The 27,400-nt window shown below is 44.5% G+C and overlaps 1 protein-coding gene across 5 annotated transcripts in view; it reads right to left on the bottom strand.

Annotated features, from left to right (window-relative positions):
- The window catches only part of KPNA1 (karyopherin subunit alpha 1), a 115,901-nt gene that overhangs the window by 49,751 nt on the left and 38,750 nt on the right, over positions 1-27,400 (bottom strand). For all 5 annotated transcript variants that reach the window (XR_012896995.1, XR_012896999.1, XR_012897000.1 and 2 more), the window contains exons 6-9: positions 26,977-27,108; positions 17,639-17,727; positions 4,856-4,955; positions 1,798-1,961 (exon numbers count right to left, since the gene is read on the bottom strand). Coding sequence is in view for 2 of the 5 variants with exons in the window: in XM_075904361.1 (XP_075760476.1) it covers positions 1,798-1,961; positions 4,856-4,955; positions 17,639-17,727; positions 26,977-27,108 (485 nt within the window). In the remaining 3 variants the exon portion in view is untranslated. The remainder of the gene's footprint in view (positions 1-1,797; positions 1,962-4,855; positions 4,956-17,638; positions 17,728-26,976; positions 27,109-27,400) is intronic.

Here is a 27,400-nt window from a genome sequence, read left to right as displayed (position 1 = left end):
GCTAGGTTGGAGCTCCATGGCTGTCAGGCTGCTGTCACACCAAGTCAGGGCTCCGCAGTTGCCACGGCCAGCTGGGGCTCTCTGGGATGGGGCTCTCTGGGATGGGGCTCTCCAGTCCCAATGGTAGGGCTCTCCCATTGCTGGACTCCCGACCGGCTCACACTCCCGAATGCTGGGGTTCTCTGGTCCAGCAACATCCATGAGATCCTGCCAGACCACGGATATTCCCAGACCAAAGAGTCCCTGATTTAGGAAGTTCAACCTGTATTTAAATCTGTGTATTATCAGCTGCTATATATTTATTTGTAGAGAAGTGAGTTGAAAATACTTAAGTATTTGAGAAAATTTTAGAAATAGATGAGAACTGCAATAAAAACATTTTAAAAGTGGTTTAAAATTAGTTATTCTTTACCGTAAATTTAATGCATCTATTGCTTCCCAAAGGAGATTTTGCTTTTGTTTCTTTTCTTGAACCACATGTTCCTTTTCAAAGACACACTATTGTCATATACCATGACTGGATAATCAGTTTACCAGGTCAACATTTAGATCAGCCTTAAGGAACAAGATAAATGTATGGAAAAATAAGCATCTCAGACTATTTCTTCTATTTATGATTGATCAATGGTATCATTTTACTGAACTCCAAACGGAGAAAAAAAATAAAAGTGGTACTGTTTCCTGTTATGACAGACATCAGAAAGAAATGTAGTAGCATCTTTTTCATTATTTTCTCTCATGATGCACTTTTAATAAGTGATCATTAGGTTTTATTTATTTATGGTTACCCTCTAACCGTTTTAGCTAGATAATTATGCATTTTATTTAATTTCTTTGCTGCTCTTTCTTCACACATTTGGTAAGTATTTGTATTTACACAGGCATGTCTTGAAAGCTACAGAGAAGTCTAAGATGTGTACAGACTGAACTGGTTTAAGTCCCATTTTTGTAACATCAATAAAAGATAAACTGCTACAGTTTAGTTTTATGGGGACCTTAAAAAGCTATTTTGAAAAAGAACTTGATTTTGAAAGTATTGTTTTATACTCTAGAATAATAATTCTAGACAAGCATTTTTTCTAAAACTGTCAGCATAAATTTTAAAATTGTGCACCTATCATCAGGTTACTAAGCTGATATTTAGGTATAAAAAAAATAAAAGGTCAAAATGATTAGAAGTGCTGATCACGTGCACCTCCCAAAGCCAAAGGTAGTGGCAGGGAGTCTGCATTTCAGAATCTATCAGTCCACGTTTTCTTAGGGGTCTAAACATGTTTTAGATGTTTAACTTTGGGCACCAACGATTGAAAATATTGTCCCCAAATTTTAACCCCTTTGTTCTGAAGCTGATTTCAAATCCCAGTCCCTCCAATTCTCCCATGTCCAGTGTTTCCCTCTAAGATGTGCGGCAGCACAGGTCCACAGGTGATTAATCAGCCCCACCCATTCAGTCAGTCCTGAGCTGCTGACTGGGTGAAGAGGATTAATCACCTGTGAAGCTGAGATGCCCCGCAGCTCAGGGGTAACACTACCTATGCCCCTACTTTCTTGCACAGGAAAAGTAGCAACCAAGTCTGAGAATTGCTCTTGGTCTATAGTCCTCATTCACCTACTTGCTATTGACGGCTCTTCTACAGCAGCCTTGGAGAAAATCAAGGACTGTACAAGAGGTGAATAAGCTGGCTTTAACCCTACTATTGAAGAAATTCTACCTAATATTACTACTGCAGGAAGTTGGGTTGAGAGAAAGATGTGAAGAGGTAACAGTAATACATTTGTTTAAAGTGAAGTTCTTACATCAGCAGCTCCACAAGTCTTCTGCACACTCCTGCATCAATCACAGCTTGGATTTTATCATTAGGCCCATCAGACAAATACGACAGGGCCCAGCAGGCATCAGCTAGTACATCTGTGTCATTGACAAATAGCAGCCAGGACAGCACACTCAGACAAGGTGCAACCTATACCAAGTAGAAAAAGTAGATGTCTGAATAGTGGAATTCAAAGGGCCAAGAATATCAGCTAACCCTGCTTTTGACTGATCAGTAAAATATACAGGTACTCACGCTAGAATGCTTAAAGAACCTAAACAATACTTCTGTGTTCAATTTACATGGGGAAACAGAAATGAATCCTGCTTCAACCTCAGAAGTGTAGACATGGTCAGACATATAGCAGCACATATCACCACATGAGGAAATGGAACCATCAGTGTGACATTCAAAATAAATCTGTTATCCAGCAACACATTTTCAGACTTGTGCCAGTTTGAGTGACCATAAGTAAAATGGCAGCAGCTCAAGGTGGTGTGGTATTAGTGAGAAGTCTTAATACATCTATGCAGAGCCCCACAATTTCCTGCTGCTACAGACCCTGTCCCCGTGGGAGTGACTATTTCTTGGCCATTCATTGTTACTGAACAACATTAGACTATGCAACTCAGCAACCATCCTGCCTGTGTCACTTGTGGCAGTGCCCTATGAAGACTTGCCAATACTGATTATTCCTCCTGGTTCCAACTAGATCAGGGTGGACAATAATTTTTAATGGGGGGAGGGGGCACTCCAAGATTTTGGTAAGTGGTCAAGGGCTGCACGTCTGTGGAGGCGGGGTGGGATCTGGGACAGCTGGTGGGGTGTTAAAGGGAGCTTGAGAGACACAACTAGGGTGCAGAAGGGAGTACAGGGTCTGAGAGGGAGTTTAGGTGAAGGAAGGGGTTATAATCTGGGGCACAGGCTTGAGGTGCAGGGTCCAGGAGGGGTTATTATGGGGGCAAGAGAGGATTCTGGCCTGGGGGAGGGATGTATGAGGAGGTCCAGTGTCTGGGAGGGAGTTGTGACCTGGGGGGGAAGGGGATATAGCAGGTTTGGGTGGTGGCCTGGGGCAGGTAGTTGGGGGGAAGAGGTGGGTGGAGTCCCAGAGGCAGGCGCTGTCTGGAAGGTGTTTACCTAAGCAGTTCCCAGCCAGAAGCTCTGCAGACTCTGTAGCTATCTGCTGGGTTGGCTGTCCCACACGGCTCTGCTCCAGCACAGGAACAGAGGGAGGGGAGGGAGAAGACTTCATTCGTTGCCCGGCTTCAGCACAATTTCTTAGCTCCTATTGGCCAGAAACTAGCCAAAGGGAACTTGGGGATTTTGCTAGGGGATGGGAACAGCACACAAAGCTTTCTCCTCCCTGCCCAGATTGCAGACCAATTAGCAGCCTGCTGTTTAAAGCAGGTGCTCCTGCTCTTGCTCTCTAGTAAGGGTGTCGGTGAGGTGACCACGGGCTGGATTCATTTCTCTAGCCACCTCCCGCCCACCCCTGAACTAGATGCATGCTGTGTACACATCACTTTGTACTATGAATCAGTGCCAGAATGCATAATAAAGGCCAGGCTTTGCTCAGCGCAAATAGGTATGACACAGCATTGAAGACATAATGGATAAGATTGCTGGCAGTTTGATTCATACTTCCCAAGTCCTTCCCCACGCCACATGTATCAGATATTTATTGGGGCTCTGCCTGAGAAATGAGACTCAAGTTTAAGGAATTCGTGGGTTGCTTCCAGACTCCACAGGGTTGACTGTCACAGGGTTCTGTGAGGAGAATTCACAAAGTGTATGGAAGGACGAACATTCTTCCACTCCAATTCTTCTGATGAAGTAGGTTTTACCCATGAAAGCTCATGACCTAATAAATGTGTTAGTCTTTAAGGTGCCACAGGACTGTTCATTGTTTTTAATCATTCTTTCTGCACGTTAAGTCTTCATTCCACATACAAGGTCAGCAAGACTAGTTTGGAAACTGAGTTTTTCATCAAATATCTTTCTCCAAAAAATACTAGCCATTCAAAAACCCCATTTCTATCAGTTGCCCATGAGGTAGAGTTAGAGATCTCATTTTAGTTCCTTGTGGAGAGCTGTCTACATCAGTGTTTCACAACTTTTTTTTTTTTTTAAATAAAGTATCCCTTTTAAAGAAAAAAATTATAAGTACCCCCAGTGCCTATAGTTTTCAGACACACAAACATTTTTCTACCACTTCAACACATTTGTTTAAACAACTCAATTGTAGCCAGGCGGGTGATGAAATTTTTGGGTGTAAAAAGTGCAAAAATAATAAAGCGCTGTAAAACAAAAATTCTGTTTTCTCCAAATTTCAGTTGTGTCGACGTATCCCCCAGACTTCTCTCAAGTACCCTTGAGGGTACTCGTACCATTGGTTGAGAAACATTGGTCTATAACATAAAAACACCATCTCAGCTGGTGCTAAGACACTCCCCTCCTTGTTGGTCTCAACAGATGGGGCAAAGAGTAACTGGATCATGAAAAGTGAACTCACTCATTTCTAGAGGTGGTGTCCATGGTAGAGGTAAGACATATTGGCAAAGGCAGTACATAGGAGAAACTTGCACTGCAGCTGACTATATCCTATTCTTGATTCATAGAATCAGGTACTTTACTTCCCAAACTAACAGATTTATTGGAGCATAAGCTTTCGAGGGCAAAACCCACTTCGTCAGATGCATATCACAGTATCTGACAAAGTGGGTCTTTGCCCATGAAAGCTTATGCTCCAATAAATCTGTTAGTCTATAAGGTGCCATTGGACTTCTCGTTGTTTATGCAGATTCAGACTAACACGGCTACCCCTCTGATACTTCCCAAGCTGTTAATCTATACACCTTTCAACAACACTATGCACACTCACAAACAAGCCTGATTTGTAAGAAGTCTGTTCAAATGGAAATTTTGTAAGTCCCAAACATTTCTGCTGCTTCGTACTAAATATCACAATCACTCTCTTTCTTCCTTAGTCACAGCCATCATCTCACTACCTCTCCAATCCCTGAATTCTTGAACACATTTCCCACCTTGGCAAACTCTGGAGGAGGATTCTTCCCTCTGCAGAGGTTCGACAAAGCCCACACAGCATTTCGGGTCATGGTGAGACGGTTCTGTTTTGAAAGTAATCTGAACATGAAAAACAAAACAAACAAAAAAACACCAGTCTTTACTTCTAAACTCAGTCTAAGAACACTTTTGTGCTATTATTCCAGGTGCATGAAGTATTTAAGGTGGCCCAAAGTGCAGCTTAGAAAGTTTACATTAAACCTGTGTCATTTATGAAATAAAAATCAATCATACATGCTCTCAGCCTGCAGACCCAACCCCTGTGGATCATGCTAGTCCAGTAGCATTTGTGATGTCCCAGAAATAATGTTTGAGCTGGGGAAGGGTTCAGATTTGACTGGAGGCTCAGCTGGGGGGAGTTTCAGTGGGTGCTGGGCAGCTGCCCGGCTCTCAGGAGCTCTGGAGGCAGCTGGGGCCTTGATGTCCACCTGGCTCTTGGACACTCGGGCAAACTTGAGCTCCAGGGCTGAGAAGCAAGGGCCTGAGGCCACAATGAGGTAAAGGGGGGGCTGAGGCCTGAGGGTGCAGAAGAGGTGGGGCTCTGGGCAGAAGGGGTAGGGCTGAGGGACTAGCCATAACCTGCCTCCCCAAGCTAGGGGTTCTTTTATTCAAGGGCTACTTTTATTCAAGATTCCCCTGTTTATGCATTCCAGGGTCACATTAGCTCTATTGGCCACAGTATCACACTGGAAGTTTAACCATCCTGACCCTAAGGCTTTTCAGAGAGTGTTCCCCATGCTGTAAATACAGCCTACCTTCATTACTCCTAAATGTGTACATCTGCACGTAGCTGTATTTAAACACATATTGCTTGTGCCTAGTTTACCAAGTTATCCAGATTGCTCTGAACCACTGATCTGTCCTCTTCATTATTTTCCACTTTCCGGGTTTTGGGTCATCTGCAAACTTTCTTAATTAAAATGTTATGTCCAGGTAATTGATAAAACATATTAAACAACACTGGAACTCCACTGGAAACTTCAGCTTGATGACAAATCCCCACTGATAATTACATTTTGAGACTTGGACAATGAGTTAATATCTTTTATTGGACCAACCTGCCTACAACACTATCAGCCAGTTTTTAATCCATGTAATGTGTAATATGTTAATTTTATATTGTTCTAGATTTATAGTCAAAATGTAGTATGGTACCAGTCAAAAGCCTTACAGAAGTTTAAGTCTTTTACATGAACAATCATCTTTATCAACCAATTTTGCAATCACATAAAAATAAATCAAGTTAGTTCAACAAAACCAACTTTCCATACACCCATGTTTGACTTTCACTACGTCATTTGCTATTAATTGGTCCCTAATTGGCTGCTCCATTATCTTGCACAGGATCAATGTCACACTAACAGGCCTTTAATTTACTATTTCTGGAACTTCTCCAGAACACTATGACTTACTTAAAATCAATAATGATCCAGCAAGCACTGCAGCCACCTCTTTCAAAGCATCTCAGGGAAACAATTACTGCAAGGTAAATAAATTCTGGGTTTTTTTTTTTTTATTGATTGTTCAAATATTCTGTTCCTGGTGACTAAAATAGAGTATCCCTAACAAGTAGTATGAAAGTGACAGGAAGGTTACATGAAGAGTAAGAGGAGGAATGCTCTGCAAAAAAAGTGTCCAACCTGCATGCTTGTACCAGGGAACAATAAGTGTCGAAGATGCGGATCTGTCCTACACAACTCTGATGTGGGGATGTTATCTAAGCAGGCCATAAAGACTGCCTGAGCCTACAGAAGGAACTTCAACATGTTCGGGTGGATCTCTCAAACAAAACACTGACAGGTCAGACACCAGAAGTTATTCCTTAACCCTTTCAACAATGGCCACAAAGAATCTAGGTGTACATCTGAATAACTTAGTCCTAGACAAGTAAAATGACTATGCTTTCATAAAATCCTACATGTGAAGTTTAGCCTGGGGGCGGAATACAGTTTGGAGGGGGGGAAAGGAATGAATCAACTGATTGATGCAGAAGTGGGAAACCACATTAGTATTAGGCAGAAACTGCAGGTGAGATCTGAGAATATGACTTTGTCCTCATGAAAGACAGCATATAGAGGTCCCATCATGAGGTCCTGAATATCTTGCTAGCTGATGTGACAGCCACCAAAAAGGCCATCAACAGATGTTAAATAGAACATGTAATCAGTGACTCAAAGGGAGGACCTTCAGTAAATGCCAGACTGATATTCCAGGACAGAGGGTGAGTGGCTGCTGGGTAAGCAGAAAAACACATGAACCCCTAAAGGAAGCACTGCAGTCTGCAAGACAACAACATAAGTTTGTACAGAAGAATGATTTACAGATATAGATCATTTTGGAGAAATTAAATAGTCTAGAATAGCAGAAACCAGGACCAATGTCCCCTCTAATCTTTTGCATTCATGTGCAAAATAGATTTTTAGTGTGCACCACCAATAAAAACACAAAATCAAGCTGGGGGAGCTCTGCTAATCATCTGGGCAGCATTTTAATTTCTCCTGAGTGGCCAAGTGCACAGCTTACTGGGAACACTGACCAGGCCTGCTATAAGCAGTGCAATGCCTAGACTGAAAATCTCTCCACTTGATTCTAAATGTCAGTCTGGTTGAGAACTTCTTGCTTAGGACAAAGAGGTCTTGAATCTTAGCAGCTTCTTTCTGTAGACATCAGTCAGCTAGAATTCAGACTGTCATGTGCAAAGAACATGAGATCTGGTTGCAAAATCTGGCTGTTATTCTGCAAGATCACATCTGGTTGGACCATCAAAGTGATGAATCATTGTACTGACAGGTTCACAATGGACTAGTACAGTGTTTCTCAACCCTTTTTTATAAAGTGCCCCCTTTAAAAAAATATATAAGAACCCTCAGTACCTATAGTTTTCAGACACACAAACTTTTTTTCTACCATTGCAATACATTTGTTTAAACAACTTAATCGTAGCCGGGCAGGCGATTAAATTTTTGGGTGTAAAAAGTACAAAAATAATACAACGCTGTAAAACTTAAAACAAAAATTCAGTTTTCTCCAAATTTCTGTTATGTTGACCCCCCAGACTTCTCTCAAGTACCCTTACGGATATTCGTACCACTGGTTGAGAAACACTGGACTAGTCCACCAAAACTATCTGGCCCATACTGGGTCTATCCTAATTCACCCCAATTTCCTGCGTCAGTTTCCTCAAAACCCAGTGTACCATGGAACCCCTGAAAATGTGTGCACAGCACGAGTCCATGGATAATTAAGGTGTCTGAGAAGGAGCTCACGCTCATGCAACCACTGGAGCAGAATCTCAGGCCACAAACAGGTCCTCATGTGGGAAAGCGAAGTTACTCACCTTCGGTGCAGTAACTGTCGTTCCTCGAGGTGGTGTCCCTGCGGGTGCTTCACTATGGGTGCTGGGCTTGCCCCAGCGCTGCATACGGAAGCTTGTGATGAGCAGAGTTCGGCCGGACTGCGCATGTGCCACAGGCTCGCGGCTTTTGCGCTCTTTTCTCTCGCGCGCAGTCCAGCCCCCCGCCAGTTCCTCGAGACCGCCTCGAAGTCTGTAAGAGACAAGAGCAGAGAGAGAGAGGGGGGGGGGGGGGGGACTCTGAAGCGGGGAGGAAGGTGGGTAGTGGCGCACCCATGGGGATACCACCTCGAAGAACGACAGTTACTGCACCAAAGGTGAGTAACTTCGCTTTCTTCTTCGGAGATGTCCCCGTGGGTGCTCCACTATGGGTGACTGCGTAGCAGTAGTCACCAGAATGGAAGGAGAGCAAGGAGTCCCTATTTATCCGCTGTGGAGAGCACCGCAGTCGCCACTGCCCCATCTAAACGAGTGCCTAGAGAAATAGAATAGTGTTTGGTGAAGGTCTCATGTGAGGACCAAGTCACCGTCCTGCAGATGTCCTTCAGGGATACCACTCTATGAAACGCTGTAGCTGTGGCCATGGCTCTAGTGGAGTGGGCACGTGGTTGGGATGGGAGGGGTAAACATTTCGCTGCGTAAGATTGCGTTATGCATGAGGTTACGAGATCGGAAATCCTCTGGGAAGATAGGTGTTGACCTTTCAACCTCCGTGCCAAGGAGACAAATAAGTGGTCCATACGCCTGAAAGGTTTAGTGCGATCTATGTAGAATGTTAAGGCCCTCCGAGTGTCCAAGGAGTGTAGGGCCGCTTCTCATAGTGAGGTATGGGGCTTCGGGAAAAAGGTTGGCAGAATCACTGGTTCGTTGACATGGAAATGGGAGACGATTTTGGGTATGAATCTTGGGTGTAGTCTCAAGACTACTCCATCCTTACGGAAAATTGTATATGGTGGCGTGGCCATCATGGCAGAAAGCTCACTCACTCTGCGTGCCAATGTTATGGCAAGCAGGAAAACAGTTTTTAAAGTGAGGAAATGCAAGGATACAGTCGCCAGAGGCTCGAATGGCAGCCTCATTAGGGCATCGAGGACTACATCCAGGCTCCACACCGGTGGGACTGGGTCGTGCGGTGGGACCATGTTGGTAAGGCCCTTGAGAAATCTCTTAGTAGTAGGATGGGCGAAGACAGAAACACCATCTATCGGTGATGTGAATGCTGATATTGCTGTGAGGTGCACACTGATGGAGACAAATACGAGGCCTTTGTCCTTTAGGTGCAACGCGTAGTCCAGTACGGAGGGGATCGATGGACGTCTTGGATCATGGTGGTTCAAGGTACACCAGGAAGAGAATCTGCGCCACTTGTGAAGGTAAGTTTTTCTCGTGGTTTGTCGTCTGCTGTGTACTAGGATGTGTTGGACTGGAACGGAGCAGAGGAATTCAAATTGAGTCAGCCAGTTAGGAACCATGCTGTTAGGTTCAGGGCTTGTATCTGGGGTGTTTCAGGCGTCCTCAGTCTTATGTAAGGAGATTGTGGAGAGGCGGAAGGAGGATCGGTGTCCGCACGGAGAGACAGTGGAGGAAGGGAAACCAGTGCTAGCGAGACCAGTCCGGGGTTATGAGAATTAGCGTTGCCCTGTCCGCCTTCAGCTTCTGGAGGACTTTGGGGATCAGAGGTATGGGGGGGGTGCATGGAGGAGGGGTCCACATCAAGTCGTAAGGAAGGCGTCCCCCAGGGATGCGCAGCCTAGGCCCGCCCTGGTGCAGTACTTGTGGCATTTTGTATTGGTGGCAGTTGCAAAGAGGTCCACTCGGGGAGTACCCCAACGTTGGAAGATCTCGCGTAGGACGCCATCGTGCATTTCCCATTCATGTTTCACATGGAAGGGTCTGCTCAGGAAATCTGCCGTCACATTTGTGGTGCCAGGTAAGTAGGATGCCGAAGGTGTTATTCTGTGGCGAACGCATCAGTTTCAAAAGCAGATGGCGTCCGTGCATAGGGAACGGGACCGAGCGACGTCCTGGCGATTCACGTAATACATGGCTGTGATGTTGTCCATGAGTATCCTCACCATGGTGTTTCAAATGTAGGTGAGGAGGGATTTGCATGTGTTGAAAATGGCGCGTAGCTCTAGAAGGTTTACGTGCAGGCATGCTTCTTGTGGGGACCATTGGCCTTGGACTGAGAAGGAGCCCATGTGAATCCCCCAACTTAGTAGGGAGGCTTCCGTTGTGATTTGGTGGAGTGGCTCCTGCCAATGGAAAGGTATACCTGACAGCAGGTTTCTGTGGCTGGTCCACCATAGGAGTGATTGGAGAACACCAGGTGGCGGCATTACCGGCCTGTGGAGATCGTATCTGGTGTGGTCGTATACGAGAATCAGCCAGTACTGAAGGGCGCGCAGATGTAATCTGGCGTATTTCACCACGTATGTTTTGGCGGCCATATGGCCCATCAGTCTGAGGTATGTGATGAGTGGAACAGTAGGGCTGACGGTGATGGTGTGAATGAGGTCTTGGATGGCTTGAAACCTCTGTATGGGTAGGAATGCTCTGTCGGCAAGTAAGTCCAGGCAGGCCCCAATGAACTCGATGTTCTGAGTGGGGTGCAAAACGGACTTTTGCTCGTTGAGGAGTCGTCCAAGTGATTGAAAGACTTGCCTCGTGAGGTGAACCATCTGGGAGACCTCGTGTGCAGAAGGGCCCTTGAGTAAGCAATCATCCAAGTAAGGGAAGATGAGTACCCCCTTGGTGCCAGAGGAAGGCCGTGACCATGGATAGAACCTTTGAAAACACCCTGGGGGATGACGATAGCCCGAAGGGGAGGACCTTGTACTGGAAGTGGTCCTTTGCCATGACGAAGCGTAAGAACCTCCTGTGGGCTAGATGGATAGGGACGTGGAAATAGGCATCCTGGAGGTCGAGGGCGGCAAACCAGTCCTGTGGATCTAACGCAGGGATTATGGCAGCTAAAGGCATCATTTTGAATCATTGTTTCTTGAGATATTTGTTCAAAAGACGGAGATTTAGGATGGAGCGCCAACCTCCGGACCTCTTCTGGGTGAGGAAACAACGTGAGTAAAAGCCCCTGTTCCTGAAATCCTTTGGGACTGGCTCTATGGCATCCAGAGAGAAAAGACGGTTGACTTCTAGTCAGAGGAGGGTCTTGTGAGAGGGGTCCCTGAAGAGGGATGGGGTGGGAGGGGTGGTTGCTGGGATGGCTATGAAAGGGATAGGGTAGCCAGTTTGAACAATCTTGAGGACCCATCTGTCCGTAGTGATTTTTGCCCACTGATGTAGAAAGGGCCTCAACCGGTGGTGAAAGAGCTGGGTTGTACGATTCGTGGTGCTGCCTGTGACGGTCTGCTCGCTCCCGACCAACGCATCAAACCTGTTGCTTGTTGTTTGGAGGCATGTTCGTCCTGCCGTTTGGGTTCGGCATCGCTGAGGCCTCTGGCAAGAGCGTTGGTTGTTGAAGGGCCTCTGTTGCTGGTGTTGCTGCTGCCACTGATGTCTGATGTTGGAGTAGTCATATCTGCGCTGGTATGGTGAGTACCGGCGTCTCTTAAAGGGGGGAGTGTACATCCCCAGAGTTCGCAAGGTTGTTTGGGAATCTTTAGAGGAGTGTAAGATTGAGTCCATGGTCTCTGCAAAGAGCTTATCCTTGTCAAAGGGAAAGTCCTCGACTTTTGCCTATAGTTCCTTCAGAATTCCCGCCACTTGAAGGAAAGAAGTTCTGTGCATAAGGATGGCAGTAGCAGTGGAGCGAGCAGCTGTGTCAGTGACGTCCATGGCTATTTGGAGGGACATTCTTGCTGATGTGTAGCCCTCTTGGATTACTGACCTCAGGATCGATTTCTTAGAATCAGGGATATGATCCATGAGGGGGGTGAGGCGTGAAAAGGTGTCAAAGGTGTGGTTGGAGAGATGCGCCGAGTAATTGGCGATTCTGAGTAGTAGCGTTGCTGAAGTGTAGACCTTCCTGCCCAAGAGGTCAAGTCTCTTTACGTCCTTATAGAAGCCCTGTTGTTTGAGATGTGGGGCTCTAGCCCGCTGTTGAGCTTCATTGACTACTAGGGAGTTAGGTTGTGGATGGGCAAAGAGGAATTCCATGCCCTTCGGTGGTACGAAATATTTCCTGTCGGCCCGTTTGTTGGTTGGAAGAGCCGACGCTGGAGCATGCCACACTTCATCAGCCAGTTCCAGGATGCCTTCATCAAGAGGAATGGCCAAGCCTGACCTATGCTGCAGTTGGAGGTTCCTGAAAAGCTTGTTTTGCTTGTCCTTGAGTTCCTGCAGTGGGATCTCTCGTGTGATAGCTACTCACTTAAACAACTCTTGGAACTGACGGAGGTCATCTGGTGGCGGTCGCCACGATTATATTTGTCGTGTCGCAGTGAGCGGTCGTCGTGATACGTGGAACGGGTGTAATATCGGTAACGGTACGGAGAGCAGGGCGAACAGGAGCGGATGTCTGATGCCCTGGAAGAAGCAGAAGACGCAAAGAGCTGCCTGTAGTGGTGTCTGAGGTGGGAAGGTGCAGCAACCAGGAATGGTGAAGGCAGCCTGGAGGAGGCATGGGGGGGACCCATGCCAATGGGTATAGCGGCGTGGAGAACGAGGCACCGGGAGAGGCGAGGACGGTGCCAACAAGAGAAAGCGGGAGCGGGAGCAGCCCCGGCACGGGAAGATCAAAGGAGCAGGATTCAGAGCTCTTGATCTGCCGGCATGTGCTGAAGAGACAGCTGGCGCGGTGTTAATCGGTGCCAGGGGCTCAGAGGCAGCAGCAGCAGCCGGTGCCATGCTGGCAGGGAGGCGGATCGGCACCACATAGTGCCAGTGCCATGATGGTCAGCTCCGGGTCCGATCTTGGAGCCGGCTCAGCACTCTGCAAGGGAGGCAGAGGCGGCAGCTGAGGCAATGCTTCCTAGGAAGCCTGCATATACAAAGGCTCTTGCAGTCGCTTTGGCTTTGGAGCCGCTGAGATGGGGGACCTGGCTTAGCTGAGCCAGAAGTCCCCAGTCTTTCAGGCTGGCTTTCCCTGGTGTTCAGGGCAGCTGATAGGGATCTTGTGGGACAGATCCTGGGCTTTTTCTGAAGCCCCGTAGTCGGGGAGGAAGCCCGGCACTTGTGGAGCTGTTGGTCCGCATCTGTTTGCTGGGGCTGCAGAGCTCTGTCAAAGAAGCATCCGAAGACGCCTCTCTCTGTCCTTCCTGACCCTGGAGGTAAGTCTGGTGCAGTGGTAATAGAAATGTAGCCGTGTTAGTCTGGTGTAGGTACATTTCTGGGGGACATGTGATTCCCCCAGACACTGGATACATTCAGAATGGCCATCGGAGGCTGGCATTGCCTTCTGGCAAGAGCCGCATTTTTTGAAGCCGGCAGCTGACATTTTGCCGGTTGTTTGTAGTTGAGTCTTATCTCTAGGTAGAGGTAATGTGGTGATAATGTCTCTGTTATGTTGTCTTTATCACCTGTTTTTTTTGTTTGTTTGTTTGTTTTTTATGCAACTATGTACAAAGGAGAGGAAGGGAGAACAGCTAAGAGGCGGGAGATAAGAACAAGGGGCTTTTATTCTTAATCCTGTTCAACTCTTGTTATTCTGTGGTGGTGGTGGTGGGTTGTGGTGTTGTGTGGGGGTTTTTTTTGTTTTTGTTTTTTTAAAGAAATGAGAGAAATAAAGGAGAAAGAGAAATAAAGGTGTATGTACAAGGGGGAAAACTAGAAATAGTCTAGTTTAGGGAGGAAGTGAAGAGTGCAGTTCCAAGCGTCTGCAGCCTGAGGCGGTGAAGAGGAACTGGCGGGGGTCCGGACCGCGTGATACAGAAAAGAGCACGAAAGCCGTGAGCCCGCGGCACATGCGCGGTCCGGCCGAACACTGCTCATCACAAGCTTCCATCTGCGGCACCGAGGCAAGCCCAGCACTCATAGTGGAGCACCAGCAGGGACATCCCCGAAGAACTGCCATTTGTTACTAACTCTTAGAAGATGAAATCTAAAGGGACCACTCAACGTTTTTAGTAAGTCTCTACAGCATTTCTGGAGCAATGGTGAGCAACCTGAGGTCACAGGGCTACATGTGGCCTGCCAACTTTCTGTGTAAGGCCCATGAGGCATTTTGTTTACCATTGCTCATGTGCTGAATTGCCAAATACTGCTGGTTTCTATCTTTTTTCCCCCTACCAGTATTACTGAAATGACAAGCACAAGGAGGAAGAGAATGTGAAGTGAGAGGTGTGCTGATTGCACAACACTGACTGTAAAGAGCAGTGTGTTCTCTCTGCAGCCAATCAAAGCGCTGCTCTGGTTCAATCAGTGCACACTGCAGATTCTAGGTATGCAAGCACAGTTAGTAAAACTACCTTTTCCTGGGAGACCATCTTGGTTACAACAGTCTTGCAGTCCACTGAGATGAAGAAGGGCCACTTATGTAGCTTGTTCACTAGCCTAGGTTGCCCATCGCTGTTCTGGAGGCTGGAAAGGTGTATATCCAGCAAAGTGACATGATGATGGATGCACTAATCCCAAAAAAGCACAGCTCTCTGACTGAGGAGAGAGAAATCTGGTTCCCCCTTGCCTGTTGATGCAATGCACTGCTGTGGGGTTGTCAGTAAACTCTCACATAATCACATCCTGGAGGAGGAGGAAAGTTCTGCATGCTGATTATACATCCTTAAGTTCCCGAACGTTTAAGTGTAGGGTAGCCTCCTAGGGAGACCACTTCTCTTGAATCTTCAGGTGGTTGAAATGCACTCCATACCCCTAGGTAGATACATCCATAACTAGTCTTTGTTGGTAGAAGCTCTAAAAAAAGATCCTCTGCTGTGCACCTGGGATGGACCTATACAGTAGGTCTGCTGGTTAATCGCCTTCAGTGGAATACAGTAGGGACTACCCCTGGAAGAAGAGGTTACTTACCTGTAACTGGAGGTTTTTGAGCTGTGATTCTTACCTGTATTCTACTTCCCACCCTCTTTCCCCTCTGTTATGGATCTGTTCAATTTGTGGTGAAAAGGGAACTGGAGATGAGGTACTATCCAGTCATCTAAGTAGGTATTCATCTGGGTTCCTTGTCTTCTCAGAGAAGGCCACCATAATTATGACACTGGTGAACACCTGCGGGAGCCATGGAGAAACCAAAGAGCATAACCCTGGTGGTAGTCTGATGTTCTTGTGAGGAACTTCAGATACTTTCTGGGGCTGGATGTGTTGAGATGTAAAACTAGGTGGAGTCTGAAGATGAAGAGCCAGGGAACCAGACAACAGAATCCAGAGAGAGGATCCTATTTAGAAGCAAGGATATCCACAGGGAATATGAAGAACTGAAAAAGGGAGTGAAGACAACTGAGACAGAAGATGGATCTCCACCCTACATTCTCTTTTTGGATTGAGAAGGTTACTTACCTATAACTGAAGGTTCTTTGAAATGTGTGGTCCCTATCTGTATTTTACTTAGAGTTATGCATGCATGCCATGTGTGTGGAGCCAGAGAATTTAAAAGAAGTAGTGTTCATTGGTCTACGCATGTATCCCTGCTGTGTCTGATGGTTTTGCCTCTCCAGTTCCCCTTTCACTGCAAATTGAACAGATCCATAATAGAGGGGAAGGAGAGTATGAAGTAGAATACAGGTAAGAATCACATCTTGAAAACTTCGTTAGGTTTAACCTCTTCTTTCAGGGATAGTCCTACTGTATTGCACTGAAGGCAATTACCCAGTAGTACCTAATTTGGAGGAAAGTGCAAGGAAGTGAAATGATTGAGTAGAGAATCTCCACACTGAATGAAGCACGTGGTAGAGTCCTGTGCAGTGAAGGTATGAATTGAACCTTGACCTACATACCCAGAAGTGGCAGATTGTGGAGAGCGGCCACAACTGACATCTGGGCTCTTATAGGATGGGCTCTCACCCCAAGAGGTGGAGGCAGTCCCAAAAAGTCATAGCATAGAATCATAGGGGTGAAAGAGACCTCACCAGGCCATTGAATCCAACCCCTTGCCCAAAGCAGAACCAACCCCAACTAAATCATCCCAGCCAGGGCTTTGTCAAGCTGGGACTTTAAAACCTCTAGGGATGGAGATTCCACCACATCCCCAGGTAACCCATCCCAGTGCTTCACCACTGCCCTAGTGAAATAGTTTTTCCTAATATCCAACCTAGACCTCCCCCACTGCAACTTGAGACCATTGCTCCTTGTTCTCCCATCTGTTACTATTGAGAACAGCCTGTCTCCAACCTCTTTGGAACCTCCCTTCAGGTAGTTGAAAGCTGCTAACAAATCCCCCCTCACTCTTCTCTTCTGCAGACTAAAGAAGCCCAAATCGTCAGCCTCGCCTCACAAGTCATGTGCTCCAGCCCCTTAATCATTTTAGTTGCCTTCCTTTGGACTCTCTCCAATGCATCCACATCCTTTCTGTAGTGGAGGGCCCAGAACTGGATGCAATACTCCATATGTGGCCTCATCACTCCTGAATAAAAGGGAATAAACACTAGATCTGCTCCTACCATTGCATCCTAATATGCCATTAGCCTTCTTAGGCACACCACTGACTCACTACCAGCTTCTCTTCCATTGTAATCCCCAAGCCATTTTCTGCAGAAAATCTGCTGCTTTGCCAGTTGGTCCCCAGCCTATAACAGTGCTTGGGACTCTTCCATCCCAAATGCAGAACTCTGCACTTGTCCTTGTTGAACCCCCATCAGATTTCTTTTGGCCCACTCCTCCAATTTGTCTAGGTCACTCTGGACCCTATTTCTACTCTCCAGCGTATCTACATCCCCCTCAGCTTAAGGTCACACGCGAATGTGCTGAGGGTGCAATCCATCCCTGCATCCAGGTCATTAATAAGACTCCACCTTAATTAGACTCTACCATACGACTTTGAGAGGAGTGAGTTTAGTACAGTCACTCTGTCCCCTTTCTGGAGAAGAAGCACCAAATGGTAGAAAATACAGCAGCATGTGTTAAGCAAAACAGATCAGCTCTTGCTGTGGCCTCTGAATTGGCTGTCCACCAAATACAATTCAATTCATTTTAAATCTCATTCCTGCAATCCAGTGTAAAAAGAACTGCTCAAACAAGCCAGTCACATGAGAACATTTACAGAAGCTAAACCTACCATCTGGTACCAAGAAGGATAAAAAAATAAAAATGAAAATCTAATTTTTTACTGAAAGAAGATGTTTTTAAATGGCTTATTTAAAAAAGTTACATAAATAATTAAACTTGAAATTATGTCTACCTATGCCAAGGCCTAAGCTACTTATGTGTAGCTGCAAGGTTACACATACTATATACAATTGTTGTCCTGTAATGTCTGGCCAACTTAAGTCTTCAGTACTATTGTCAGTATCATGAGCAGGAATCGATGAAAACAAAACAGACTTACTGCAACAGAGTGGGTAGAATGTTGCAGTCCAACACATAGTCTCTGCACATGGTACTGTCTCCAGCAATATTGCCAAGCGCCCAGACTGCCTGTGAAGAAAAAACAAACAAAATACTTGTAACTCAAGAAGTTTTCCTTTATAGTGCATGTCAGAATGAGAGCGATACCATGCTAATGAAGACATCTTAAGCTGACTTATAGGAGTGAAATATAGTTCACTTGTGAATTATGGTTATACAACCAGGCTCACTAGCTGGCTCTTCGGAAATACCAACAAAGGGAAATTCTCACTAGCAAGAGCCAGAACAATATTAGCATTTCCTAAAAGTAGCGGAGTGAGTAGGAAAAAAGAATCAAGATGAAAATACACAAAATCCAAATGGAAAGCCAAACTAATATTTAGAGTCCAAGCCTCAAGAAATGTATAGCTCCCCTGCAATATACTCTTGAAAAGAAAGCCACGGGAGGCAGAACCCAAATATTGTCTACAAGCTGAACAATGGACATATATGGTAGGAAAGTCAGGACAAACTGTCTAGCAAGTCCTTAGTGGGACAACTTTTTGTATTCGAAGCAAGAGGATGTAACAATAGGGTGGCTATTTTAGATTGGATTCTGACTAATGGGGTGGTAACTGTTGAGAGTCTGAAGGCAACTTGGGTAAAAGTGAAAATGAATTATAGAGTTCCTGATTCAGAAAAGCAGATGTGAGAGCAGCAAAATAGAGATTTCAAAATAGCAGACTTCAACAAGCTTAAGGAACTCATAATTATAGCTCCAAAGGAAGGAAATCTTAGTGAAATGGAAGTTCAGGAGAGCTGACAGTTTATAAAAATACAATATTAAAGGCACAACAACAGACTAACCTGATCTGGAGGAAAGATGGCAAGAGTAGCAAGAGCCCAATATGGCTGTATAAGGCACTCTTTAAAGAACTAAACCAGTGGTTCCCAAACTTTTTGGCATCACACCCCCTTTTTGATTTTTGAGAAACCCTCACATGCCACTCCCCCCACCCCATAGCAGCAAAACTTGGGGGGGGGGGGAGAACTGACCGGGGCCAAAAAACAAAAATAGCAGCAAAACTTGGGAGGGATTGACCGGGGTGGGGGGGGAGGAGTGTCACCTTACCTCCCCCTCCCCCCGGAATTTCTTCACACCTCCCCGGGGGGCATACACCCCAGTTTGAGAACCCATGAACTAAACATTCAACAAGGAATCATGCAAAAAGTAGAAACAAGCAAATTGCTAAGGATGAGTATAAAAGAATAGACAAAAACAGAAAGGCAGAAGCACAAAATAAATTATAACTATCAAGGGACGTAAAATCCAGTAACAACAGGTTCTATCAATGTGTTAGAAGCAAAAGAGAAATACAGAACTTTGTAAGTTCATTACTTAGAGAAGAAGAGCAAATAATGGATGACAGAGAAGGCTGAAGTGTTAACTTTTTAAGCTGAAGTTTTAAAGTAACAGACACCAGATGATTAAAACAATATTAACAATGGGGAACAACAGGTTAAAGAATATGCTTAGATAACTTAAATGTATTCAAGTCAGCAGGACCCGATGAAAATAATGTAGTACTTAAATTAGCCAAACCAATCTTTGAATCATTAGATATCATCTTTGAAAGTCATGGAGAATGAGAGATCCCAGAGGACTGAAAAGAGAACATAATATTTAACAAAAAAGAGGGGAAAGAGGAACTGTAGATCAGTCAGTCTTACTTAATACCTGAAAAGATACTTGAACAAATTATTAAACAATCAATTTGTTCAGTCCTGAAGTAATAGCTAATATAGATTTGTCAAGAACAAATCATACTGAACTAATCTCATCTCCTTTAACAGGGTAACCAGCATAGTGGTTGTGGAGAGGAAGAAGCAGACATGATATATCTGGAATTTAGTGAGTCTTTTGCAACTGCCATTTGACATCTTTATAAGCAAACTAGGAAATATTACCTAGACAATTTCCTGGAAGGATTTAAAATCATCTCACACTGTGGGTGGGGAGGGCATAATGGTATCATCTGGTGAGGATCATGATAAATGGGCAGGTGCAGGCAAATCTATATTCCTCCAAAACATCTGCCTCCTCTTTGGGTCCACAATGATCTGTGGAGCTGAAGGAGCTGCAATGGAGCTGTCTGTTGGGCACGTGGAGGTTTCTGGGATCTATACATAGTCCAGCGTTCCCAGTAAGGCCAGCTGGGTGGCATGGGCATTGGTAGAGTTAGCCATTGGGTGAGCTGCCACTGCGGTGGTTGCTAGGTTGGATTGGGCTAGAAGTGTCACAGTACGTAGACCAGAGAATGTATCTTCCTCCTCATAACTAGACAGTGGAGGGAATGAAGCAGTTGGAGTAGCTGGCAGACTAAATCTAGACATTGTTGGGGTGCCATCAGTACCAAAGAGTAGAGTCCCTAGTTGAAGTAACTGACAAATCTGCTTGGCAAGAGAAATGTTGTAGTGCCAAGATGATCAGTACATACCAGTATTGGTGCCAGAGAAGCAAAAGGCGGCTGCTTCTGTACCGTCGGTCAAGGTTTCCTCTAAGCTGTGTGGCAGCATGGCCCTGCAGCAGCTTAATGAGGCCTCCCAACCAGGGGCTCGGGGATCCACAAACGGAGCTGCCTGGCTGAGGGAGGGGCACTTCTCCCTCAGCTACAGCAGTAGCTCTCTGCTGAGGACAGAGCAGTGAGTCTCTCCCAGCCAGCAGGGACATGTCCCTCAGTGCTCAGTATCTGACGCCGGATGGACTGATTTCTCCATGAGTAATCACCTTTAGTTGAAGCTCTCTGGCCTTCCTGATTCTGGCTGTGAGTTTCTTGCTGGTATTATGGTCCTCACCCAAGCAGTAAACACAATGGGAGTGTCCAGGGCTTGACAAATAATACAATCTATTCGCCCGTGGCGAGTGGATTGCAACCCGGAAGAGCTGGGTTTGGGCAATCTGTGCATGCGCAGAACGATCTGCGCATGCGCAGATTGCCGGACAGAGTGGCTGGCGAACGGGGCTCGCCACAGTTCGGCGAGCCCTGAGAATGTCTGCCAAACAGGAATATACAGTCTGCAAGTAATGCAGCATTTGAAACCCGGGGAGCCAGGCATATCCCTTTGTGGGGAGACAAGTCACGAAAGTAGCAACTAAAAGCATGTTGTTTTTTTTTAAAGAAAAGAAAAACTAGTTGGAAAACCGGAAGAAAGAAAAGAACAAAAACCAAAAAGGAATGGATTTCAACAGCAGGTATGAGGACGACTGCTAAGTTCCAACCAAGGCCAACGGCGGTCGAGAAGGAACTGAAGGGTCAGTTGGCTGCGCATGCAGATTAGTGGTTTCACTGAGCACAAGCCAGGTTCCCACATGCACAGCCACCAAGGACACTGCTACCACAGTTCTCAGACTTGGGGCTCAGGGACATGCAGACATCTAAAGTGGAGTATCCACAGGGACACACCTCAAAGAAGGGGAGAGTGGTAGGGGGCTTCAAGAGTTGACACCCCTCAGTTCTGCTAGTGCATCCCAACCCCACCCTCCTTAAACTGTCAGTGCACCCCAGTCCCTTGAATTTCTTAGCTCTTCCAATGCACCCAAACAACCTGCACCCCATCTCTCTGCCAGTCCATCCAAAATCCCCAGCAGCTCAATTGCTACCAGTGCATCCTAATCCATACACAAACCCTGCACACATGCATCAACTGACAGAGTCTGTGAACTCTCTGGGGCTGAAACTGACTCTTATTATTACGGTGTTACAGCAGCACCACTATAGTGAAGGTTCTATCACAATTTCTCTCTCTGTGTCAACCCTTTTACAGTCCTAGATGCTGAGTCAGATTCTTTTGAATGTGGTGTGTCTCAGGAGAGTGCAGGAAGAATAGATTTTGGCACATTTGAGATAGGATCTGCAGAGATAGAAGACATGCTACATATATAGTGATAGATAAAACTCAGGTTGCTTGCTACAGGTTGTCTCTGTTACAAATCTCTCCTCCCCCCTGCCCTTGCCTTTTTGTCCTTTGATAGTGATAGACGGAATCTTGTAGATAAGAGTAAATGGGTTGTAAAAGGAGGTCAGGAGCTTATACATTTCAGCAACTATGGGGTTGGCAGAGTAAAGGCATATATGTTATGGGAATTTATTGTGGAATTGCTGAAGTTTGAGTTTTGCTCAATTCAATGCTCTGCATGGAGATGACATACCACCAAGCAACTTTAATTCCGTGCTAACCGTTTATTAGTAATAATTAATTACAGCCAACAGGGGTTTATGGAATTAACTTGATATATTTTCTGATAAGATTACTAATCAGACTGATAAAGAGAATACAGAATTCTGTTGCACAAACAGTAAGACAGCTGACTTGGTAACAAATAAAACATGTAGATGGTATCACGAGCTTTCGTGGATGCAACCCACTTCTTCAGATGGCTGGAGTATTATACTCCAGCCATCTGAAGAACTGGGTTGTGTCCATGAAAGCTGATGATACCATCTACATGTTCTGTTAGTCTACTATATAGGTATAGCACTCCGGTACTACTGGACTATTCGTTTAAGTTTTTCTAGTTACAGACTAACTCAGCTACCCTTCTGAAGCTTTTGGTAACAAATAGTCTGATTTAAAAAATAGAAATAAAATCAGTGCAGATGAAAACTACCTAACCGATAAGTTTCACAGTGAAACTGTAATTGGGGAATAATCTGCAAGCATGTGTGTTTATTAGTGGGGTCCCTCAGATTGGCTCTTCATTCCACATGGTTTAAGACAATGATTAGGAAGGGTAGTACTGTAGCCAAAATGCAAATATGATGCCTGGATGTATAAACAGGTGAATCTTGAGTTAAAAGATTGTGTTACTTCTTGTTTGGTGCTAGTGCAGCTGTTATTGGAACACACTGTCCAGGTTTTGGTTGGCAGTTTTCTTATTATGTGGTAGGCTGGGGTGGGAGAAGGGTTTGTTCGGGATTTTCGGTGTGTTTTTCAGTAATCTGAATCCCACAACCAAAAGTTCAACTATGAGGACATTGTGGATAATTCTCTGAAAACATCTGTTCAATATGCAATGGCAGTCAAAAAAAAAAAACCCCTAATAGAATGTTAGAAAGGGAGAGATCATAAGACAGGAAATATTATGACACTATATACATCCATGGTACACCCACTTCTGGAATATTGTGTATAGTTCTGGTTACCTCATCTCAAAAAAGATACTAGAATTGTAAAAATTATAGAGAAGGGCAACAAAATGGTTAAGGATATGGAACAGATTCTATGAGGAGAGATTAAATAAACATGTATATCTTGGAGAAGAGATGACTAAAGGGGGGATACTGTAGAGACCTATAAAATTACGAATGGTATAGGAAAAATGAATAGGGAATAGGAAAGTGTTATTTATCCCTTTATGTAATGCAAAGTAGGGGCCACTCAATGAAATTAATAGGTGGCAGGTTTAAAACAAAACAGAAGGAAGTGCTTCTTTACATATCACACAGTCAACATATGAAACTTGTTGACAGGAGATGTTAGGGTGGTGAAAACTATAACTGAGTTAAAAAAAATGAGCTAAGTTATTGATGGGCCTGTCCTCCACTGTCTATTAGCCAACATGGTCAGGAATACAACCCCACGTTCGGAGTATCTCTAAGCTTCTGACAAACATTCCTTGTAAGCTGTGCGCCTATGCAGCTGCTCAGGAAAGATTCAAATGCTTCCCAGCTGATTAGCAGAGCAGCTACCCTAGTTTTTTTTGTTCATTCATTTATTCAGTCACACATGCCTGGAGCATATAAAAATGTATTCCATATATGGATGGAAAAAATCTGTACATGAATGGAAAAGACTAGATGGAACACTGCCTCTGACTGACAGATGCTTGGACTGGAGGACAGAGGATGGATCATTCAATCACTACCCTGCTCTGTTCATTCACTCTGAAACACAGGCCACTGTCAGAATAATAGAAACAGAGCTGGAAGGGACCTTAGAAGACCATCAAGTCCAGCCCCTGCCCAAGGCAAGACCAATCCCAATTAAATCAACCCAGCCAGGGCTTTGTCAAGCCAAGACTTAAACACCTCTAGGAATGGAGATTCCACCCCCTCCCTAGGTAACTCATTCCAGTGCTTCACCACCCTCTCAGTGAAATAGTTTTTCCTAATATTCAACGTGGACCTCTCTCACTGCAACTTGAGACCATTGCTCCTTGTTCTGCCATCCCTCACTACTGTGAACAGCCTCTCTCCAGCCTCTTTGGAACCTCCCTTCAGGAAGTTGAAGGCTGCTATCAGATCCCCCCACTCTTCTCTTCTGCAGACTAAATAGACCCAACTCCCTCAGCCTCTCCTCATAGGTCATATGCTCCAGCCCCCTAATCATTTTGGTTGCTCTCCACTGGACCCTCTCTAATGCATCCACATCCTTTCTGTAATTGGGAGCCAATTACACTTGACACAATACTCCAGATATGGCCTCATCAGAGCCGAGTAAAAAAAAAAAAATCATATCTCTAGATCAACTGGCAATGCTCCTCTTAATGCACCCTAATATGCCATTAGCCTTCTTGGCTACAAGGGCACACTGTTGACTCATAGCCAGCTTTTCATCCACTGTAATCCGCAGGTCCTTTTCTACAGAACTGCTACTTAGCCAGTTGGTCCCCAGCCTGTAACAATGCTAGGGATTCTTCCTTCCCAAGTGCAGGACTCTACACTTCTCCTTGTTGAAGCTCATTAGATTTCTTGTGGCCCAATCCTCCAATTTGTCTAAGTCACTCTGGACTCTATCCCTGCCCTCCCCTTAGCTTAGCCCTCCCCTTAGCGCATCTACCTCTCCCCTTAGCTTAGTCCAGTCAGGATACTGGACTGGATGAACCATTAGTCTGATCCAATATGGCCGCTCTTACATTCTCGTGTTCAGAGAAATGCAGAAATTCAAAATTCCTGGGTTGAACTCCAAGTTCTGGGTGGGTGTTTTCTCTAGTGGCTATAAACCATATTGTCCCATACAGTACTTCTCTGCTCTAATACCACTTCCCCAACAGCTTCTGTCACACACACTGCTCCCTACAGTCCTCTAGTTCATGCCCATAAGCCTCCCATCCCCGCTCACGCATTATCCCCACTTGCTCATCTCTTTGCATGTGAATCAGCCTAATTCCTTTCCCTTCGTGTTGCCTGACTGCCAGAAGGGGTGGCACTGAAAGAACAGAAGGTAATCTCCCTAGTCTGAATTTCAGTGTTCAATATCAAAGAACAATTGCAGGGAAGATTCTGCTCAGCTGATAGGTCTGGGATGCTGTATGCTAAACTGCTCTCTGGGGGTGGTGCAGGGTAGTGAAGATGGAATTTTGGAGAAGCCTATAAGCAGCCACTGAGCATGTGAAAACTTATTTTGAAAGGCTTACAACTTAGCCAAATGTGGGTAGATTTTCACAGGGACAGCAGAAAGCACAGGCCTGATATTAGGGCCAACTCCCTAGTATTTCCAGTTATTTGAAGTATTTCAAATTTCCAGTCCCTCTCAAAAAACAGCTAGCACTGAAGTTTTCTAATGAAATGGTTATAAGGATTTTTAACATAACATTTTCTTTAATCTTGTTATCTGAATCAGCTACATTGTTTTATCTGAAATTTTGAAGAATTCAGCTGGAGTTAGACTTTAGCATGTTTTAAAAGCACAAACAGCTTAAGTCTCGTAAAGCTGTAAGCAACTGGAAACAGGGTCTTCTAATGGAAAATGTAAGGCAACCTTAAATATAGGCAATGCTAGTCACACCATCTAGAACAACAACAAAAATCATAAAGTGATCTAGTATCATTGGACAAAATGGGTTCATTACAACATATACCTTAATACAGTCAAATGTAATGTCACTCATCTATGAACATAGAAAGTAGGTATCACAGAATGGAGAACTGTCTCATGGAAAAATGTCATTTTGAAAAGAACAATGGGTCATGGTGGATAAACAGCTAAAAATCAGAGTTTCCCATAAGATACTGCAACTGACAGGCTTAATTCAATTCTTGGCTATAATAAGAAGACATATATCAAGTATAAAAAGGAAGGTGACATCACCTATGTATACAGAATTGGTGAGGGACCATTACTTCAATTGTGCCCAAGTCTTATGATCTCAAATCACAAAGTATGTTGAAAAATTAGAACAGGTTCAGAAGAGGGACTAATAATTTGAGAATGAGAATACATATTGTACAGTGAAAGAGTTCTGAAAGTTTGATCTACATAGTTTATCCAAGAGACAGTTTAGAGGTTATTTGATTGCTATCTATAAGTAGCTACATGAGAAGATAAAAGACTCTTTAATTGTATAGTCAAAGAAACAACATCCTGTGTCTGGAAGCTGAAGTTTGATAAACTCAGACGCGAGATAAGATGCACATTTTAAAAACAGAATAACTATTGGCACAACCTATCAAGAGATGTGGTGGATTCACTGGGCTTCACAGTGCTGCCGCTTTGAAAAGCTAGGAGGAGTCTGATGCCAGGCTCCTGTGGCAGCATTTCAAAGAGGCAGCCCAGCGTGGAACTCTTTGAAGTACCACTTTCTTTCCTGCCCCCTTGCTGCCTCATTCTGATAGAGGGAGCAAAGGAGGTGGGAGCGACTATCCGATAAGCATTTGTCGACTATCCGACAAGCTTGTTGACTATCCGATAAGCATTTGCTCATCAGATAGTTGACTAATCGACTAGCCCTTCACATCCCTAATCAAAACTGGATGTCTAAGATATAAGGTCTGGCTCAAATACAAGTTATGGGATTGATGCAGAAGTTACTGAGTGAAATTTTTGGATAATGTTATGCATGAAGTCAAGCTAGATTATCGTAACGGCTAATTATATCTTTAAAATACATTAATTTAACCTGCAGAATACTTAACTGCACACAATAAAGATTGAATGCAATATTTTTACATTTTAGTCTCATCCGACCATGAGCACTCTTTGCTCCTTAAAGTTGTATTCTGTTTCAGAATGTTTCTCCTAAGACATAATAAACAGTAAACATTTCTTTAATGTTAACGTGCTTTCCTATTCAAGAGAACAAGCAATAATTCTCATTCATGCTTTACCTCATTCAATAACCGTCATTTCTGAAGTACCTTTTTAAAAACAAATAAAGTAATACAACCTCCTTGGAACATAGAAAAGTGTTATTAATTGCTATAGATGACATTGACAATGGGTATATCACTATCAAATATACCATTCTGAAAAGCACTGGAAGACATTGGATTCTCTTGCTAGGTTAACTCCTGTGCCCTTGCCTAGGAAGAATCAAAAGATATCACTCTTGATTTTTACCTGCTCTTGTACATCTTCAAATTCTGAGCTGAGAAGCTCTATAAAGATAGGAACAGCTCCTGCTTGAATCACAATTTGAGTTTGAAGGGAATTTCCCGAGGCAATGTTTGTCAGCACCCAAGCAGCTTCAAACTAGAACATGAAATACAGAAGTGATATTCATTAGATGCATTCAGTAGCATACACAAGTAAAAGGAAGTTTAAACATCTTCTATAAAAAGACAGCATTACAGAAAATAATGGTGTAGCTAAATGAATTAACTAGGGGGGAAATTGCCAACATTTTCAAAAACAAGAATGTACATTTAAAAGATGATTTATAGAAATAATATCAAATTTTCTAGAGCATCTCAGCCACCATTTATTTTTATGAAACTTCACAGAAACTTTTACTTTTTTCTATCCCATTACCTCTTTGACAAAG

This window comes from Pelodiscus sinensis, chromosome 1 (assembly GCF_049634645.1).
Source record: "Pelodiscus sinensis isolate JC-2024 chromosome 1, ASM4963464v1, whole genome shotgun sequence".
NCBI classification, from domain to species: domain Eukaryota; kingdom Metazoa; phylum Chordata; order Testudines; family Trionychidae; genus Pelodiscus; species Pelodiscus sinensis.
The sequence above is the reverse complement of the archived record's forward strand: the minus strand, read 5'-3'. Positions and strand labels throughout refer to the sequence as shown.